This window comes from Protomyctophum bolini (assembly GCF_963924005.1).
Source record: "Protomyctophum bolini genome assembly, chromosome: 19".
Lineage (NCBI taxonomy): Eukaryota > Metazoa > Chordata > Actinopteri > Myctophiformes > Myctophidae > Protomyctophum > Protomyctophum bolini.
Window position 1 is genome coordinate 6305569 of NC_137880.1, and position 20000 is coordinate 6325568.

General features: G+C 44.9%; 1 protein-coding gene across 1 annotated transcript in view; it reads left to right on the top strand.

The window, feature by feature from the left end:
• Window positions 1-20000, top strand: part of nmbr (neuromedin B receptor) — a gene marked incomplete at both ends in the record, with an annotated part of 91696 nt that overhangs the window by 60713 nt on the left and 10983 nt on the right. Inside the window, one exon of the mRNA XM_080791317.1 lies at window positions 286-492. Within this exon, the coding sequence (XP_080647443.1) occupies window positions 286-492 (207 nt within the window). The remainder of the gene's footprint in view (window positions 1-285; window positions 493-20000) is intronic.

A 20000-nucleotide genomic window follows, 5' to 3' on the forward strand; every position in this document is an offset into this window, starting at 1 on the left:
GTGTGTGTCCAGTCAGTGGAAACCTCGTATGTGAATCTGATCTCAGGTCAGAATGGGTTAATCAGACCCAATAGTGTGTGTCCAGTCAGTGGAAAAACCTTGTATGTGAATCTGATCTCAGGTCAGAATGGGTTAATCAGACCCAGTAGTAGTGTGTGTCCAGTCCTGTGGAAACCTCGTATGTGAATCTGATCTCAGGTCAGAATGGGTTAATTAATCACTGCTCTCTCCTCCCTCCCTCACTCCCTCCCTCCCTTCCTTTCCGCCGTGCCCCCCCCCCCCCAGGGTCACGGCAACGTGACCTTTGTGAACTGCGTGCCGTACCCGCTGTCCAACGAGATGCACCCGCGGATCCACTCGGTGCTCATCTTCCTGGTGTACTTCCTGGGGCCGCTGGCCATCATCTCCGTGTACTACTACCACATCGCGCGCACGCTCAACCGCAGCGCCCACGACATGCCGGGGGAGATCAGCGAGCACACCAAGAGACAGGTATATTTATTTATTTATAACCCATTCTGACCTGAGATCAGATTCATATGATACGAGGTTTATCCACTGTGGACATGACCCACTGGTCTGATTATATAACCCATTCTGACCTGAGATCAGATTCTAAAAAAAAATGTCAGTCGTTCTTCGATTTTTCAAAAATAGCAGACCTATACAAGCTCGTAGCGCGCCACTCGGTGGCGCGCTATGAGCTTGTAGATCTGCTATTTTTCAATAGCTAAAGCATAACATGATGCGGACACCAAAATGGGTTCCCGTTCAGAATGGGTTATAAAAGGTCCACACATACACACACGCACGCACGCACACACACACACACACACACACACACACACCGGCCAGGGGGGGTTTCGCAAACCTTTCTATGACCATTTAGAACTGTGTGACACCAGATTCTACAAAAAATGTCTTCTATAAATCCTGCTGTATAAGGACTTTCTCATCTTCTCTCTCATGTACACAGTACCGTACAGCTGTATATACAACCAAGAGGTCTCAATTTTTCCACAAGAACAATATATATAAATGCGAGGGCTTTCACTTCTAGTGATTTTTTTACTAGTCGACTCGACTATAGTTGCCCAGTCTAACTAGTCGACTATAATTGTTTAACCCATTCTGAACGGGAACCTATTCTGGTGTTAGCATAATGTCGTGCTTTAGCTATTGAAAAATAGCAGATCTACAAGCTCATAGCGCGCCACCGAGTGGCGCGCTACGAGCTTGTAGGTCTGCTATTTTTGAAAAACCTTAGAATCTGATCTCAGGTCAGAATGGGTTAATCAGACCAGTGTGTGTCCGGTGGAAACCTCGTATGAACCTGATCTCAGGTCAGAATGGGTTAACTACTGTACCTTTTTTGTAAACATTGTGTTGTGTGTATTGCACGTATACAGTATAAGCTGCTGTGCACTGCAGCGTGATGCGCGGAGAATATTAAAAGGCATAATTATCCAGATGGGGCTTCTTATCTTATCGTAATAAAAAATCCTCACAGGTTGCGGGTCAAGTACAGTACAAACATAATTTATGTACTCGATACTCGCAGGTTGTGTTTGGCTCAGCGCCCAAGCATCATTGAACCGTGTGTCCCTCATGGGGACTGTGAGGACCTGCACTATAGTAATAAAAATTATACAAATAATGAAACTGATGAATTAAGCAATATTATTATACACGAGAGGGTGTTGGTTTAACGTGATTATTGCCACGACAGCGATATGCGGTCACGGAACGACACGTATAGTCGCGTTTGACCATTAATAGGACCACTTCACACGACGTCATCAGTGACACAAGCAACCCACCCGTCACGTCATTCTACAGGCCACAGCTTTCTGTGTTACACCTTTTTTTTAAATTATTCGTGGCGCTAGAGTCGAGTCTTCTAGTCTTATTAATATCAATGTATAATGTATCTATAACGTCCATGAAAATTACTTTGTAAATACATGGAGTGTATTTACAACCTCTCTCTCTCTGTCTCTCTCTCTCTCATTAGCAGGCAGCAGGCACATCGCTATCCCTCTCTCTGTTTCTGGCGCCCCCTACTGGTACTAATAATAAGTCACATACTCGTGCTCATGACAGACCACTGATACATAGATACGCAACGGACATTGCATGGTTGTAGGAGTGGTTGCACCACTCAAAAAATTATAATTAATTATTTTCTGTTAATAGCACACTCCTCACTCAAAATAATGTGCACTTGCAGTTTGGGGCAACTCGAAAGCAAAACCCAACATTTTATTCAACTGCCATATTGTCAACCCCTTTAACCCTGTGTCAGATCAGTGGTTATAGACTGGGCATATTCGCCGATACCGATATGACCCGATATGATCAAAAAGGGCCGATATAATACCGATACGGTATCGGAACATCTCTATATGCAAACCTTAAAACATCTAAATTAAATTAATGAAAACCGAAAACATATACTCTCCCCCCCCCCATGCCTTCGGCCTGGTGGAGACAAATATTCACCATTCACAGCAGAGCACAACCAAAGCTTTATACCATCGCCATCCAACTCAAAACAGCGTATTCATCTTTTGGACCAGCAAACTGACAAAAGTGTGAGCTATAAAAAGACGACACTCCCAACTGTATAATCCCCCCCAGCGGTGCAGACAGACTAACCTGACGCTGCCAGATGGGGGCGGTATTGGGCATGTTCCCCAACACAGCTTCCATCTGGGATTTCTCAGGGAGTTCAGCTAACACCAATCCGTTCCGTACCGAACCAATCAGCGTGAGCTAAGGGCGGGATATGTGCGAAACCGGATGTGAAGCTATATAGACACGTCAATATGATTGGTTGTGTTTGCACGCCCACACGGTGATAGACAGACTGTCCCATCCAATCATCTACCAAGTATCTTGAAAAAAATTAACAGCCCCGTCATCGAATTTGCTTCCGCGATCCCAGATCCCAATAAGCTGTGAAACAAATTTGTGTAGCAAGCTTCTTGGATCTGGCAGCGTCAGGTTACAGACAGACAGCAATGGGGGAGAAATAAAAAATCATAGAAATAGAAAAGGAAAATGAACGGCTTACACAAAATTACGTCATGTGGTTGGTTGCCAGCCATGTTTGGACTTTAATGTTTGTTTAGGGTAGTATAGTTATGATGTAATGTTTTGCCAACCGAGTCTTAAAGGATTTTAATGGGTGAGTCTTATAACCGGCTACGCATGTCGGGAGAGCCACGGTTGAGTCTTAACCCATTCTGACCTGAGATCAGATTCATACGAGGTTTCCACTAGTGGACACACACTGGGTCTGATTAACCCATTCAGACCTGAGATCAGATTCTAAAAATGTCTCTTATCTCTCCGTACATTGACAAGCTTTATGTTGATGCTGATCTTCCTTTGTGTTGAGAGTAGACTCTGGACATGACAAAACACCGTGGTTTGGTTTTGGTTTGAACACAATATTTTCACAGTTTTACACAATATTCTAAGTCATTGCGGGACCTGTATGTGTCTGAGAAGAAGGCATTGTTTAATTGTAGCGCTGCCAGACGAATACACGTCTGCCAGAGCAATTTAAATAGCAGGTTTGTCAGGTTTCAAGGCCTAGCAATTTGTTGAAATTGATGGCAAAAGTTCAAGTCGATAATGAATCGAGTTGTAATAATGAAGGGACTGATCTCTCTCTCACTCTCTCACTCTCTCTCACACACACACACACACACACACACACACACACACACACACACACACACACACACACACACACACACACACACACACACACACACACACACACACACACACACACACACACACACACACACACACACACACACACACACACACACACACACACACACGCACACACACACACACACACACACACACCCCCACAATACTGCCTGTCACACACGAGAGAATGCTCGGAGGCAAATAAAATTCTGCCCTTGGCCAAAAACATGGCTTTTTCCCTTTTAAGAAAAGGCAACAAACCAGCGAGTGAACAGAGGAAGATCAGGTGCTGTGTTTTCTGTACACATAACCTACCATCCTCTGTTGCACAGCAGCAGAGGATGATACATAAAAATAAATTAACCAAGAAGAAACCGCTCACACCCGATACGTCTCCTTCCCCTTCCACATACATAGTTCAAGAGATTGAGGTTTATTCAGAGAATGAAAGGAGGCATACTTTGGTTAGAGTCTTTTCCGGAATTTGTCAGACCTCGATGACGCGCGCGGAATGAACACTTGGGGCGGCGGTGGCTCAGGGGTAGAGTGCCTGGATGGGAACCGCAAGGTTGCCAGTTCGAACCCGGGCTCCCCCAGAGTTACTGTCGAAGTGTCCTTGAGCAAGACACTGAACCCCTAATTGCTCCCGATGTGCTAGTTGGTGCCTTGCATGGTTTCCGCTGCCATCGGTGTATGAATGGGTGAATGTAATGCACAATCTATGTAAAGCGCCTTGGATAAAGGCGCTATATAAATGCACCATTTACCATTTATATAAATGCACCATTTAACACTCAGGTAGAACTTTTTGATTGCCTGCTAATTTTAGTCTTTCTTCCTGCTCCCGCAGAGGAAACATGGAGTCTGCTCCACGTCATCACAGACTGTGATGCCCACTTTACTTTCATAAGTCATCCCCCTCTGTCTTTAGTGAAGGTGACGTCTCAATTAGAAATGGTTCAAGCTATAACCTGCCGAGAGCAGGCGTTTCGACAGAAAGAAAGAAAGACAGACAGACACACAATGCTTTCTCAGGAAGTGTGATCTTCTGGGGTGGGATTAATGTTCACAGGTTTGACTCAATTGATTTGAGCAATGCATGTTGACTGACAGGCTCCTGAGGTGACTTATAACCAGGGGGGCAGTCAGAGAGATATTTTGTGAAGCCACTAAGGAAATGAAAGTTCATATAATGGCCTGTTGTGGCGCTGTCACTGGACCCAGAAAAACCCATAGCCCCATAGAAGTCCATGTATTTTGGCCCAACTTCACCTAGACTGTATTACCTTAATAAACATGGTCATGAATACTTTTTGCTTCCAGTCACTAGTTTAAAGTCTCATTTCTAATGTCATAATATTCTTTTTGGAAAATTATGGTCCCATTTATAAAAAAAATGACCATAAAGTCGCGCATGTTGTGAGGGGCGTGGCTAACGTTACAGTCTATGAACGGGATCCCCCACCCACTCGAGTCAAAATAAAAACCAACGAAGAAGAAGGGGGAAGTCCCGCCTCGTTGTCTGGGCCAGCCAATGGGCCAGCTGGCCTGAGCTGGGCCAAAACGGATCTAGAAAGATGGCGACTTCCATTGCAAGGACTGACAGGCTTCATTTTATGTTCATGTTAGACCCGCGGAACGCTTTCTATGTCTATGCTTATAACCCATTCTGACCTGAGATCAGATTCTAAAAAATGTCTTCTACATCCTGACAGTTTTCCATTCTGACCTGAGATCAGATTCTAAAAATGTCTTCTATACGTCAGTCGTTCTTCGAATTTTCAAAAAATAGCTAGACCTACAAGCTCATATAGCGCGCCACACTGATGTGGAGATCAATCGTTCAGAAACAAACTCCTTAAAAGCGCTTCTGGCCCTTATCTGCAAACTGAAGAAAGTCATTTTTTTGCCCCATTTGACACAAGCGCTGATGAAACCAGAATCTCCAATGGGCGTCTTCTCCTGGAACGGATTGCCTCCACGGTGCAACTCAATCAATTTACGTTGCTTGAGAGCATTTTCTCTTTACCTCAATGCGATTTCTAAAGTTCTCCTCAGAATAGGAATGCTATGGTTCAAGAGGTTTAATGTGTAACACAAAAAGACTCCTGGTATTAGCTACTACTCATTTTGTGTTATCAGAGATACTTTTATTCTTCAAGTTTTTATCTAATTTGACGTTATTCTGGAACAGGAGCAGAGCGAGGAATGTAATGAGAACTTATAGGCACAACAGGGGTCAGTCCGGGGGCACCCAGGTGAGGAAACACCCCTACCAAAAAAGTAAATAAAGATTCTTCTGGACACTTTAAGAAATTTTAAGAAATCAACTCAGAATGTTTTTTTAAAACATACAAAACTATTCTAATATTATGAAAAGCGGACATTATAACTGTTCTGGGAGGTCCCAAATAGATGACCCCCCCCCCCAGAAACGGGGTGGGGGTGGGTCCGGAAAATTTGAACCGCATCATTTTCTTATAGTTTGGATGGAATATGCAAAAGAATATCAACGTTAGCACAAAAATCCCACGGGAGCTGTTTTTTCTTTTTTTTTACGCCTCGTACCACACTATAGTGTTATACTTCACCTTTTCTTTTTAATCATGTCGCGCAAGCCGCATGGCGCATGCATGGGACCTCTTGTCGGGCCGCAAATCACCAGTTTGACACCCCTGATGTAGATGGACAAAGCTTCAAGAAGACGTTAACCACACACACACACGTACGCACACACACACACACACACACACACACACACACACACACACACACACACACACACATGTCAGTGGATGGAGGAGGATGGTTATGGAGGTGCTATCGGGGGCCAAATGAGCTCGTAACAAGGCAATACTGACTCTGTCAGGGAAACTGTCAGAGTCTGTCAGAGAATTATGATCATATGGTTGTGACGATAATGAGGTTTGAGAAGATATAATGACGCTGTCAATGATTTATTGTTAGTGGAATGTGTGCTGTATACACAGTTACTCATCCTCAGTGCCAATGCATCTGTACTGTACGTGTGACTATAGCACTGTTAGCAGTGGGGGAGAAAAGCGCTCAAATGTTTCTAATGAACTAAATGTATCAGTATACAAAAAACGTTGGCATCAAAATAAACTTCATTATGCATTATGGTCCCATTTTGGTTGTAAGTTGTAACACAAGCAAGACCATTTGAAAAAAACGGTGTGGATTTTTCACACAAATTCAGATTGCGTTTTTTTTTGTCTTTTGAATAAAATAATAATAATTTAGTTTGAGCCATATTTTGGGGTCATCTTGAAAGTTGCAGTTTTAGTCTAGTTTTAGTCGACTAAAACTATAGACTATACGGTTTTTGTCGTGTAAAATGTTATATATTTTCCGGCGCCGGGCTGTGATGGCGTCACGCAAATCTCAATGCCTGATTTTTACACTTCACACAATGCGCTGCGTCGTGCCGCACCGCGAGCTTGGAGATCTGCTATCTTCAGAGCGCAACACCCATCCCGAGCGCAACCAAACATTCATAGTTCTGCTGTGTCTCTCCTTCACTAGTCCTTCCGCACCATTTTAGTCAAGAGAGAGAGAGAGAGAGAGAGAGAGAGAGAGAGAGAGAATTACAAAACTATCCGGCCTTCGAGTTGGGAAATCCCATTAGAGGGAATTAGCATTTTATTTTCCAGAGGTACTGTATTATATTTGTATACAGACGGAGATAAGCAGCTGGCTAAAAACACTGCAGGGGCGTTCCAACAGTCAAATACTGCCCCAGCAGGTAGTCATAGCCATGGGAGCCGGCACTACAAAGACAAGCTATTTTATACAAACCAGCATGGTTGACAGAAACATGGAGACAATATAACAAACAATACCATGTCACACGGGGGATGACAGCAATTCCCCAAGAATACACGGCAAAAAAAACTTCGAAAGTTAGAATAATCTTTGATTCGCTTCAAAAGGAAAGACGCGTCTTTCGACAAATTAAAGTGGCTCCAGAGTCCATTGCATGCCATTCAACCTGCCGGTTTTTTGCATGTGTTGAATGCTAATCTGATATCACTGGACCGTCGAGGTTGCTATGGAAGCAGAGGGCTCGTCAACTCATTAAATAAATTAATACAATTAAATCATCCTAAAAAAGCAAGTTATGCGGTTGCAGAACGGCTATTTTCGACGAATAGAGTGGGTGTGTAGGGCAGCCCGGGTGTATAGAGTGGGTGGAAAATGAACAGGTTTATAATGATAATTATGATGATATGATAACAGGTATTTAACGGGTCTCTCGTTGTCATGAAAGGGGGCGGGACTGCGACGCTCTCTAGAGAGATGCAGGATTACTGCATGTTTTTTTTTTGTGAGGGTATATATACCTATACCCTATAGGGGACACATGGGGAGAACATGCAAACTCCACACATGTAGACACTTTCAAGGCCCTTTCACCAACCCCACGGTTATGGGCGCTGGTTACACCCACTGGTGGCGCTCTCTCTCTCTCTCTCTCTCTCTCTCTCTCTCTCTCTCTCTCTCTCTCTCTCTCTCCTTGGGCTGAAAAACATTGAGGATCACTGCTATAATGCACACGAACACCTATTATAGTCATTATTATTTTGTTGACGACACCATCCCAGTGGGCCTCTATGAGACTGCTGGGAGGCCGGGGCACGACCCCCATATAGCTGAGTCCTGACAAAGACCTTATAACAAAGCCTTATACAGTACACATACATAAGACGCACATTGTGGCCTGACAAACGTCAATAATGCACCCAACATGTAGTTATTGATTATATACGCAAGCCCAATAAGTGGCCTCGTGGAACGAAGCGGAGATCCGCGGGCACACTCAGAATGTTCAAAAGGGGGAAGATTGTATTCAACCGACGTGTTTGGAGACCTATACGGTCTTCCTCAGGGAAAAGTGGCCTCGTGGTTAGAGAGTGTCCATTCAATGCTCTGCAAATACGTATTGTCATGAACGGACTTAACCATGACAAGAATGGGAGACGACACACAGGAGTAAATGCCAAAAAGTTTAAGTATTTATTTTAAATGAGTCAAATAATTGTAAATCATACTTAACAGTTGAAAATGGGGTGTGAGTCATCAGTTGGATCAGTAGTGTATTGCATGTGTGGACGTGTGAAAGTGTGGTGTATGTGTAAGTGCAGCAACTTAGATCAAAACCAACTGAAAGGAGCAAAAACCAGACATTGTTCCCTATAGGCAGGAGAGAGAGGGTAAATGGCCTCGACCAGCCTGCTTAAATAGGCTGAGCCCGATTTGAGTCAGGTGTGCCTCCTCATCTAGGCCACACCCCTGCAGGCTGGTCCCCTCCTCCTGCACATGAACAGAGAACAACAACATTAACACCAGGGTGGGTCATCACAACAACATTAACACCAGGGTGGGTCATCACAACAACATTAACACCAGGGTGGGTCATCACAACAACATTAACACCAGGGTGGGTCATCACAACAACATTAACACCAGGGTGGGTCATCACAACAACATTAACACCAGGGTGGGTCATCACAACAACATTAACACCAGGGTGGGTCATCACAACAACATTAACACCAGGGTGGGTCATCACAACAACATTAACACCAGGGTGGGTCATCACAACAACATTAACACCAGGGTGGGTCATCACAACAACATTAACACCAGGGTGGGTCATCACAACAACATTAACACCAGGGTGGGTCATCACAACAACATTAACACCAGGGTGGGTCATCACAACAACATTAACACCAGGGTGGGTCATCACAACAACATTAACACCAGGGTGGGTCATCACAACAACATTAACACCAGGGTGGGTCATCACAGTATATACGAAGATGCTTCTATAGCTCTCACAGCTATAATAGAAGGTCCTGGGATTCATTCCCGTCAGGGACGCTATACGCTGCGGGCCCGGGAGAACAATAACGCGACACGAGACAGTATATCACGCTAAAGGTTCACAACGTTTATTACACACACACACACACACACACACACACACAGGAACATATATAGAGCTGGGTCCCAATGACGTGACAACAACACGTGAGACATAACAACCGCTATAAGATGGCTCCCGTATAGCTAACTATAAAGTATGCTACAGTTCAGGCAGTACTACACAATAGATATCAGGTGTCACGTGCAAGTATACACAGCCATGGGCGATCAGATTATAACAGTAACTAAAATGTAATTTTGGCGGGCCTTGATGCCATGCATTGTATAATGACTGTTCTTTACACTTGCTAAAAAATCTACGAGTCCATCTGTGAGCTTGTAGATCGGCTATTTTTTTTCTCCAACCTTTTTCCTGAGGAGGCCTTGAGCCTTCCTTATAATAACACTCTCTTCACTAGCACTTTCACGGCAGATTCCAGAAACACCACAATGGCTGCTCACTTTGTCGTGGAGGACGGAAAGGAATGGCCGCACACTTGTACAATTCAATGAACAATTGGAATAAGTGGCATATACTGTACGCGCGTACAGTATATGCCACTTATTTCAATTGTTCATTGTTGGAATAATGATCGCAGCCCCAGATCCCAGGCCCATCTGTATCTAAGATTCCATCTGACCACTTTAAACGGCAGGCCGTTCGGCTGCCCTGCTAAGTGTGGTCAGGGGTCTTTCTATTTTTCTGTGTCGCAAAGAAAACTACATTTTCCTCTTTAAAGGGGTTTAAAGACCTAGTGAAATGAAAGAAAAAAATACACGTTTTCGCCAAAACAATGTATTTTAACTATTTTTTATATCAAAAGTCCATAAAAAGGCAATTTAATTGAATTATACTTCCTTTGAACGGAAAAGTGACGCGTGACGACTGATGGCGCGTCGAGTCCTGCGTGAATAGAAATGAAGCTTGATTTCATACACCTGTTTGATTCCCATAGGTGCGTGCACGTTCATCGACACACAGCTGTTGTTGATTAGTATTGATTACAGAACTACTCCGCTTTTAATCTCATTCAAGATGACATCCGTGTACATCCCATAATGTTTCAGACTCGAACGTCAAAATAAAATGACCGAAATAGCCGCATTGCACCAGGTCTTTAAAGAAAGGGGGGGGGAAACAAAGAATATACCATGACATTTATATGTGTCGTTTCATCTGTAAATGATGACTTGTTATAATTATTATTATTATTTAGGGGCCCACTTGCCCCAGTGGTCCACATGTTGTGAACCGTTGGCGTAGTCGGTTTTGACACACACACACACACACACGCACGCACGCACGCACGCACCGCAAGCTTTCCTGCACTGCCTGAGAGAGAGAGAGGGGGGGGGGGGTATACTGCATGATCTCCTCCTTAGAACATGCTAATCCACCGCATGACGCACGCTTGACGTTCATGCCTCGAATAGAAAGTGGAGTGGCTGTCGACGTTAATGTATTTTACGGAAATTAGAGGGGAATATTATTCAATTTGAAGACCCCGGCCGCTGCTTAAAATGACGTCCTCGATGTGTGGCTTTTTTTAATTTGATTTATTTGAGTACATATACATACATGTATGTAATTTATGCATGTTCTTTCCACGGGGACGTTGACAGCTAGTTGTCATGCACGGCAAGGATAAGAATCCCCTCGAGGGGCTATATATAGTATTTGTTTAATTATCGTTTATTCAGGTCATGTGAAAGCAGGGAATCATAATAATAGGATCAAATTGACATAGTGGTTGTTCAGTTTGACCCACCGGTTTTGGAGATGTGGCTTATATAATAGAGTAATGTCTTGCAGAGAAACAGCGAGTTGAGAAAACAGGCTTGAGTGGTTCACTTCTGTGTGCACTCTAACGTTATTACACCTATAGTAGCCCTGAAACATGACTGCCATGATGATTATCATGACAGTCATATGAAGTAACTGCACCCCGTTTCCCTATATATAAACATTCGGAATTCAAATATAAAGTACTCACAATTTGTCCCACGGGTGTTAGTTAGTAACCTGACGCTGCCAGATCCAAGAAGCTTGCTACACAAATTTGTTTCACAGCTTATTGGGATCTGGGATCGCGGAAGCAAATTCGATGACGGGGCTGTTCCTTTTTTTCAAGATACATGGTAGATGATTGGATGGGACCGTCTGTCTATCACCGTGTGGGCGTGCAAACACAACCAATCATATTGACGTGTCTATATAGCTTCACATCCGGTTTCGCACATATCCCGCCCTTAGCTCACGCTGATTGGTTCGGTACGGAACGGATTGGTGTTAGCTGAACTCCCTGAGAAATCCCAGATGGAAGCTGTGTTGGGGAACATGCCCAATACCACCCCCATCTGGCAGCGTCAGGTTAGTTAGTTAGTTGCAGCACCAGCGATTAGAATAGCTGCATCCCGCGTTGTTTAATAAAAAGCATTTTTGTCCGAGCGCCCCGGCTACTTTTTTCAAACGGGGTTAGTTTGGGAAATCCACAGTTGCACACCGGGAGCGCACTCGCCTATTAGTCTGTATTGGCAGGGCGGTCAGAGTACCTATATCGAACACACCGAGTGCCACCCTCCTCCCGACCGATAGGGGCGCGTAGATGAAAGCCAATGGCAAAATCACAGCTCGGATAAAAATGCTTTTCATTAAACAACGCGGGATGCAGAAATTCTAATCGCCGGAGCTGAAACTAACTAACACCCGTGGGACAAATTGTGAGTACTTTATATTTGAATTCCGAATGTTTATATATACGGAAACTGTATGTAGCAAGCGCCAAAAAACAGGGTGCAGTTACTTCATGACTCTCGTATGAATACGAGAGTCATAAACCATGGCTACACCTATAGCTATACATGTTTAAGCATCTATTTCAGCTGTCGAATATCAGCTTTGATATTTATTTCAGACATGCTCTAGTATTTTTGGATAAAAATACTAGTATATCCCTATAGTATTCCTCTTCCCCACCGCGCCAAGTTGCGACGAGGCAAGGCCTCGATTGATTTGGCCGAGAACAGAACGCATACAGCCAATTAAGGCACCCTTTAGAAGATGACCGCACAAAAGAGCAGATCGGGGGAGCTGTATAGGGCGGAGAAAACTGGCACAAAATCCAAAGAGGAGGACAGGAGAGAGAGGGATGTATAGTTGTCAACATTTCAGAGCAATTCACGGTATACGTGGCACTGAAAAGCTCGGCTCAATTGTGCCCCGGCCCTCTCCCTCCCTCCACCAATGTCTGTCAATCCATGTCTCGTCCGGACCCTTTTGCAAACAACAGACAAGCATAAAATTATTAATGTGACACGATGTGACGCGCGCTGTGCATGCGGGCAGCTATTTTCGTTATAGCCCGACAACAAATCAAACAGGGCCACAGTGTCAGACTGATGACAGCACTGATACTGTAACTGCACGCACACGTGTTTGTGTGCGTGCGTGTGTGTGTGTGTGTGTGTGTGTGCGTGTGTGTGTGTGTGTGTGCGTGCGTGCGTGCGTTATTTACAGTGGGTCTACGGCACTTTGACTGACGGGTTGACAGCCAGAGGTGCAAGTCTGCTCCAATAAGGGGATGTTATTATTGACATCAATAATAGCCTATAGTGTATATACGCCTTAGGCTATAGGCTATTGTTATATATTCCTCTCTTTCTTAAATCTCGAGCTATTTAAACCTTAATGAGCTGTCGGAAAGTGAGGCAATCGACTCGACCGCAACTGCAGAAGAACACCCAGAGACATGCAATTCAATTCAATTCAAAGGGCTTTATTGGCATGAGAAAACATACGTTTACATTGCCAAAGCAGAAAGAACAATACAACAATACAGCAATACAATCAAAACCAAAAAGTATGTACTTTGAAGGTCAGACATGCTTACATGTGGACGATTGGCCACCTGTCAATTAACACACGCACACACACACACACACACACACACACACACACACACACACACACACACACTTTCACGCGCACACGGCACACCCACACGGATGCCTGGCTGCATTTACTTAAACAGTGATACATAATACATTCAATATACACAACACACTTTAAACTTTGAACTTTAAACTTACGCACATACACGCACGTCGCACACACACACACCAGCTGCTTGGCACGGACACTAGCTCGCTGGCTGGGCCAGCGGGGTGCATCTCACGAGCCCCGTGCAAGGCTGCGCGCTGTCTTGTTTATATATCCTGCTGCTGGACAAGCCATTCTCAACCTTTTTTGTTTTTGTTTCAAGGACACTCACAGGTTTAATATGCCCCGGCGGACGCCATTTCATAGTGTTTCTTTTTATTACGTTATCCTTGGGACCGCCATGCAGTCTATATACACTGCAGAGATCGTACAAATGGAACTATAAGACATGTATATGGGTCCATTCGGGGCTTTTCTGTACATTCTCAGAAAGTGTTACAGGAGGAGTGGTTTTCAATCTATTTCACATCAAGGCGCATTCTTTGTGCAACGTCGGACCAACATTTGATGAGATGTAGCGAGACCCCAAGACAAAAACAAACGTGTTGTTGCCGTTGGATAAGATGTCTACAATTCCATGCTTTTGGCAAACGTTGACCCAAAATAACAATTCTGTCTACATTCTCTATAATTGTGTAGACTTGGTGTAAATTAAGTAGTTGCACATGTTTAACAATAATGTATCTCTTGAGAGCATAACATGAGCAGGTTGATTGATTGATTGATTAAGTCATTGATTCATTCATTCATTCATTCATTCATTCATTGATCAATTGAATAGTTTATGAGACCGAAATGTAAAACAGCAACAGAGTCAGAGTTCAATCAAAAAAAGGACAAAATGTCCTTGCTGCCTTGTGTCGTTTACTTCGGGGAGCAGGTTGGTACAACAGCACGAAGCAGCCAGAAGTAATGGCTTGTTGTTGATTGATTGATTAAGTCATTGATTGATTCATTCATTAATGCATTCATTCATAGTTTATGAGACCGAAATGTAAAACAGCAACAGAGTCAGAGTTCAATAAAAAAAAAAAGGACAAAATGTCCTTGTGTTGCTTACATTGGGGAGCAGGTTGGTACAACAGCACGAAGCAGCCAGAAGAAGTAATGGCTTGTTGTCGAGAAACAGAAGCAGCAGGTGACCTTAACCACCGCTGACGACCACTGCCATACAGCACCTGCTCCATCTCCTCTCCGAGCACAGCGCAGAGCGTGAAATGACTTGTCTTCTCCACTATACAGTCCCTCCCCTGACGTTTTAGCCTAGTTATTATTTGCTGACAAAATTGCCAAATTGTGGGGGGTTGGTCATCATAACGACCACTCCGCTTGTATGAACAGACCTCTGCCTAATCAAACCCCTCTGAGCACCAGCTGCACGCGGCATGAGGCCCCGCTTGATTTGCTGCCGTTTCCCAACATGACAGCCATGTGTATACACACACACGCGCGCGCAAACTAGTGACACACAGCTAGACATTGCTCTCAGATTAAACTGAATGGCTGAGCCCTGTGCTCTGGTTCAGCAGCTCAGATTCACAGACAGAAGAGTGCCAGCACTGACTGGAGTCAAGGCCATACAAACACTGAGCTATAACCACAGGTTACAATAAACCGAATGTGTCATTTCATTTGTACAATCCTTATGAAACCTGAACAGATTGCGAATGCATTCATCAACAGTATTGACATTATGTGATAGGACCCGTCTGCCCCACTAGTATGTGGGGTGTGCGCGCGCGCGCGTGCAATGTCCTTAATCAGTGTGTGTGTGTATAGGGCACGGGCTGCCCCTGTGACAGTCCTACTAAGCGACTATATTCATACACACACACACACACACACACACACACACACACACACACACACACACACACACACACACACACAACATAGGGAACCGTCACAACATGCATCACTTTTCCACCGGGACAACTAGCATAATGGCTAATGGAGCGTTTGAGTGTGGAAGCACTCAACGGTCCAGCGTGCGCACCCGCTTCTAAATGGCACATATTATGTGCAATTTAGAAGCGGGTGGCGGCACGCTATGTGGCCTGCTGAGTGCCACATACGCGCCACATAATGCAGGAGGCAGCAAGACGTTTGCGTTATTGACTAAACTATATAGCGCTTCCAAATTCTGACACCTAATAATTGCACTGCGTGGAATGTCGACTTAAACTCATTTGAGACCTGAGGACGATTTTATACAAAATGTCTTCTAAAATCATGACGGTTTTCTGAAGAACCCTCATGTGTTTCTGTATCAGTTGGTTCTCAATCATTTTCATGTCAAGGACCCCCAGTAGGCCTAGTATCTGTATTTGGCCGCGGACCCCCATCTGAAAATGTGTTTTTTTTTTCCTCCCACTAGACGTCAGTATAGGCCCAGACGCAAGCTGGCCAGAGTGACCCCGACAACAATCAAGCCCGACACCGGCTGCGTCCCCCGCGCGGCGCCGCGCGGCGCGCACAGCCGCCTCCATTATTTTCAATGAACCTAACGCACACCGGCTCCGTCCGCCGCGCGGAGCCGCGCCGCGCCGCGCCGCCCGGCGCGCCGATAGAACACAGTTCTATTTTCCAGGCGGCGCCGCGCAGCAACGCGCCGCGGCGCACACGGTCGCAGACGGTGTGTGGTGGGACAGCGAAACTGTGTTGTAGGCTTATATAAACAGCACAGCGGGGTATACTGTACACAGCGGTTGTGGCTTATATATAAACAGCGCAGCAGGGTACTGTACACTGCAGCGGCCATGTGAAAACAAGACCAATTTAACGGCGTTTTGGTTTATATAAACAGCGGGGCACTGCAGTGTATACAGTATAGTTGTGATTTGTGAACGTATACCTGGCTGTCAGGACTTCGCCACTGCACACTCGCCACACATTAGCCAGCCTATACTCTCCACCACAGCTGTTGTGTTTGTGTGTGTGTGTGTGTGTGTGTGTGTGTGTGTGGGGGGGGGGGGGGAGGTGGGGCACGTGCCCATGGTACAGTGTGTGGCGGTGTGTGCTAGCAGCAGCAGCAGCCACACACCATGGGCTCCAGCCTAAACTTTCATTGTGTAGGCCTATCTCTGTATATATTTATCATTTTATTTTACAGACGGCACTGGTGGGTGGCCGTGTGCCACCCCCTTGCCTCTGGGCCACCGCACGCATGTTGCGTTATCTGCCTATATAGCCGCTATATAGTAACGCCTCTGCTTCCAGTCTATAAGAGACTCTCCCAACAGATCTGGCACATCAAAAAATGCACGGCAATTTCTACACGTGAACGTTGGACCTATATATCGACGAAACTTTCCTTATATGTGACTTTTTGTTTTTGATTCTATGAGCCAATTAAAGTTGCAGATTTACGAACCCACCAATATGTGGTGGGTGAATTTGAGAGAAAGGGATGAACTCACGGTGAGCGCACACAGTAATTAAAGACACTAGTTGGTTACACCCCCTGATTACACCACCTCAGGTGTGTTTATAGGGGGATTTTGGCTTATTTGGGAGCCATTTTCCTGCCTACATGTAGAGTATTAAAAGGATAGAGACTAAAGCGCGAAGCTCCGCCCCCTCCGCTATTCATGTCAGTGGAAGTTGCTCAGTGGCGTTTTGAAGCACCCGGAAGGCTGCCGGAAGTACCGTCTATTTCGCTGATTCAGCATTTCACTTCCGCATTTGGACACCACATTTTGGTGTCCAAATGCGGAAGTGCACCCAGAGTGCACCTGGGCTTTACATTGGGCGCTCGGTTGCAAGAATTCACGGGTCCGCCTGCAGTGCTTCCTCTTACCACTAGGGACCAGCGCTTCAACATTGGAGTGCATAGCTGGCCCCTTGGTTTCTCCACAGACCATGTCAGCCCTGCAGCCACTCCCACTTCCCCTTACACTCTGCAGTCCTATTCACTCACCTGTCTCCAACTCCCTCGTCATTCCACCTGTGAACAATATATCCAATCAACCTTCCCCCCTATAAGACTGGACTCGTTGCAAACATTCAGTCGTCAGTTCATAGTCTGTTGTTATTGCCGATGCATGTTCTTGTTCCTCTGTTTGACTATTTGTCATTCCGATGTTTCCTGATTCCCTGCAGTTCCACTGAAGTGTGTTATTTTCCTGATTCCTGCGTTCTGCTCCAGTGTATTTTTTTGCCTTGATGATTTCCGGAGTTCTATACTTCATTGTGAGACTTTGCCTTATTTTCTCCATTAAATACTTTAAAGGGATTGTGACATTTAAAAAAAAGGTTTTGGAATTGTTCTTTTTTTTTTTTTAGGTTTTCTAATCTCAATTGCACCCAAAAAACATGAATTTTTAACAGTCAGTCGATTTTCTGTGATCTGGGGTTTTCTGGCTCAAACGGGTGCTCTGATTTGCCGGCAGCTTGTGATGTAAGAGCCTGCAAATCCCATATACAGTATGTCAATGGGATTTGCCAGCAGATGTCACTGTTTTCACTGTGTTGCCTGTTTTCATTGTAGCTCAAAAGGCTTCCAAACCCCAAAGAAAACTTCAGACCACAGACAATCCACTGAATGTTCAACGTTCAGGGTTTTTTTGGGTGTAATTGAGGTCATAAAACCTAAAAGAAAAACAAAAATAAATGAAAATGAATGTCATAAAACCTTTAAAATCTGCCCTTGTTTGCTGTGACTCTGCTATAACAGCGAGTCTTTATAGTTTGCTTGTCAGTGACGCTGGTGTGTGTACACTGTCACTGCAGTGCGCCGTTGTCCCATCTCTCTTATCTTTGACTCTTCTACACACTATGGCTCTGGATGGACGGCGGTATTATTGTTAATATTATTCGACGTCAGGAAATGTCCGGGTGTTCTGATCTGATAGCCGCCGCCTCCCCTCCCCTCATGTCCCCCCTCAATGTTTACATCTTACTTGACGAGAAGACATGTGGACATATCATTATGGAACCAGGGAGAGGAAATTATACCACGAGAGTGACGAGTGTCAAACAGTCAAACATGTGTTCTCTCTCCGCAGTATATATATAAATAAGCTGTCTGTATGCGATCTGACCATTATTATTTTTGATTACACTGTCATGCTCGTTTGAGGACAGGTTAGAGAGCAGACATGCATATACATGTGTTTGGGGATGTTGCTGAAGGTTATGTTATTTTGTCAGCTGACGCCCCCAAATCAAAGAAACCATACAGCGTGTATTTAATTAGTTGATATCTCCGACGCACTGCGAGGCTACAATGGAAGGATAATTCTGACGGCCCGCGGTGGAATAGGCAAGTTAGGGTATCACGTTTATGTTATTTTATCATCTACAATGGTATAATGTCTCCACAATGAGGCTGTAAAATGTAGCCTATAGCAGCCTACTCGCTAGTAGGCTATAGTAGTAGCCTGCTAGGCTAACTAGTAACTAGCCCACTGGTAGGCATAGGAAAATGACAACCAGAATGACCCGTTCTGAGCGAAACTCCTCCCTATATACGCTCTGGCCCTATATATGACAAGAAGCACCCTATAGGGCAGAGTTTCCCAAACTTGTTCATGCCAAGGACCCCCCGAATTGACACGAATGAGCTTGCCCGGACCCCCATTGGAAAACATAAGAGAAGATGTTTATGGCTATAATTTCAAGGACCCCCATACCCAGTTTGACATGCATTATAGTCTACGGACCCCCATTTCTCTGAGACCCCAATTTATATCGTAAAAATGTTAATTTAGAGTGTGTACAAATGGAACACTCAGAGTTACAGACCCATAAGGGTTCCAGGTTCCAAACTAGCTGGGGACCCCCTCCCCTCCCCTGGAACTCCCCCAAGGACCCCCTGGTCCGCACCTATTTGACCTCAGATGTGTTTTGTACATTATTGTGATTAACCCTGTGAAAGTTTGAACACTTCTCTGGGGCATGACTCAATCATACTCGTAATGGGGTCGTATTGACTTTAGATTTTCGCAAACCATACATTTGCATACTATCACTACTAAACATGTGGCACGCACGCACGCACGCACGCACGCACACACGCACACAGGCACAGGGATACTCCGCAGAAATCCCACATCTCCAACACTGTGGCCTTCTTCTTTACATTGCGGTGAGAAGGCTGCCAGGGTCTGTGTCAGTGTCATTTATACCAGCTGAGTCACATATGCCAGACTCTCCACGACAAATGTATAATCTCTGTCATTAAGACCCGGCCGCTGCCACGTTTGGGGGGGGGGGGGGGGGGGGGGGGAGGGGGGGTTGTGAATGATGTTGTGCCCGATAAGATGATCATTTTGATGACGGGCAATTAAAGAGGCGATTTGGCATTTATTTGTTTACA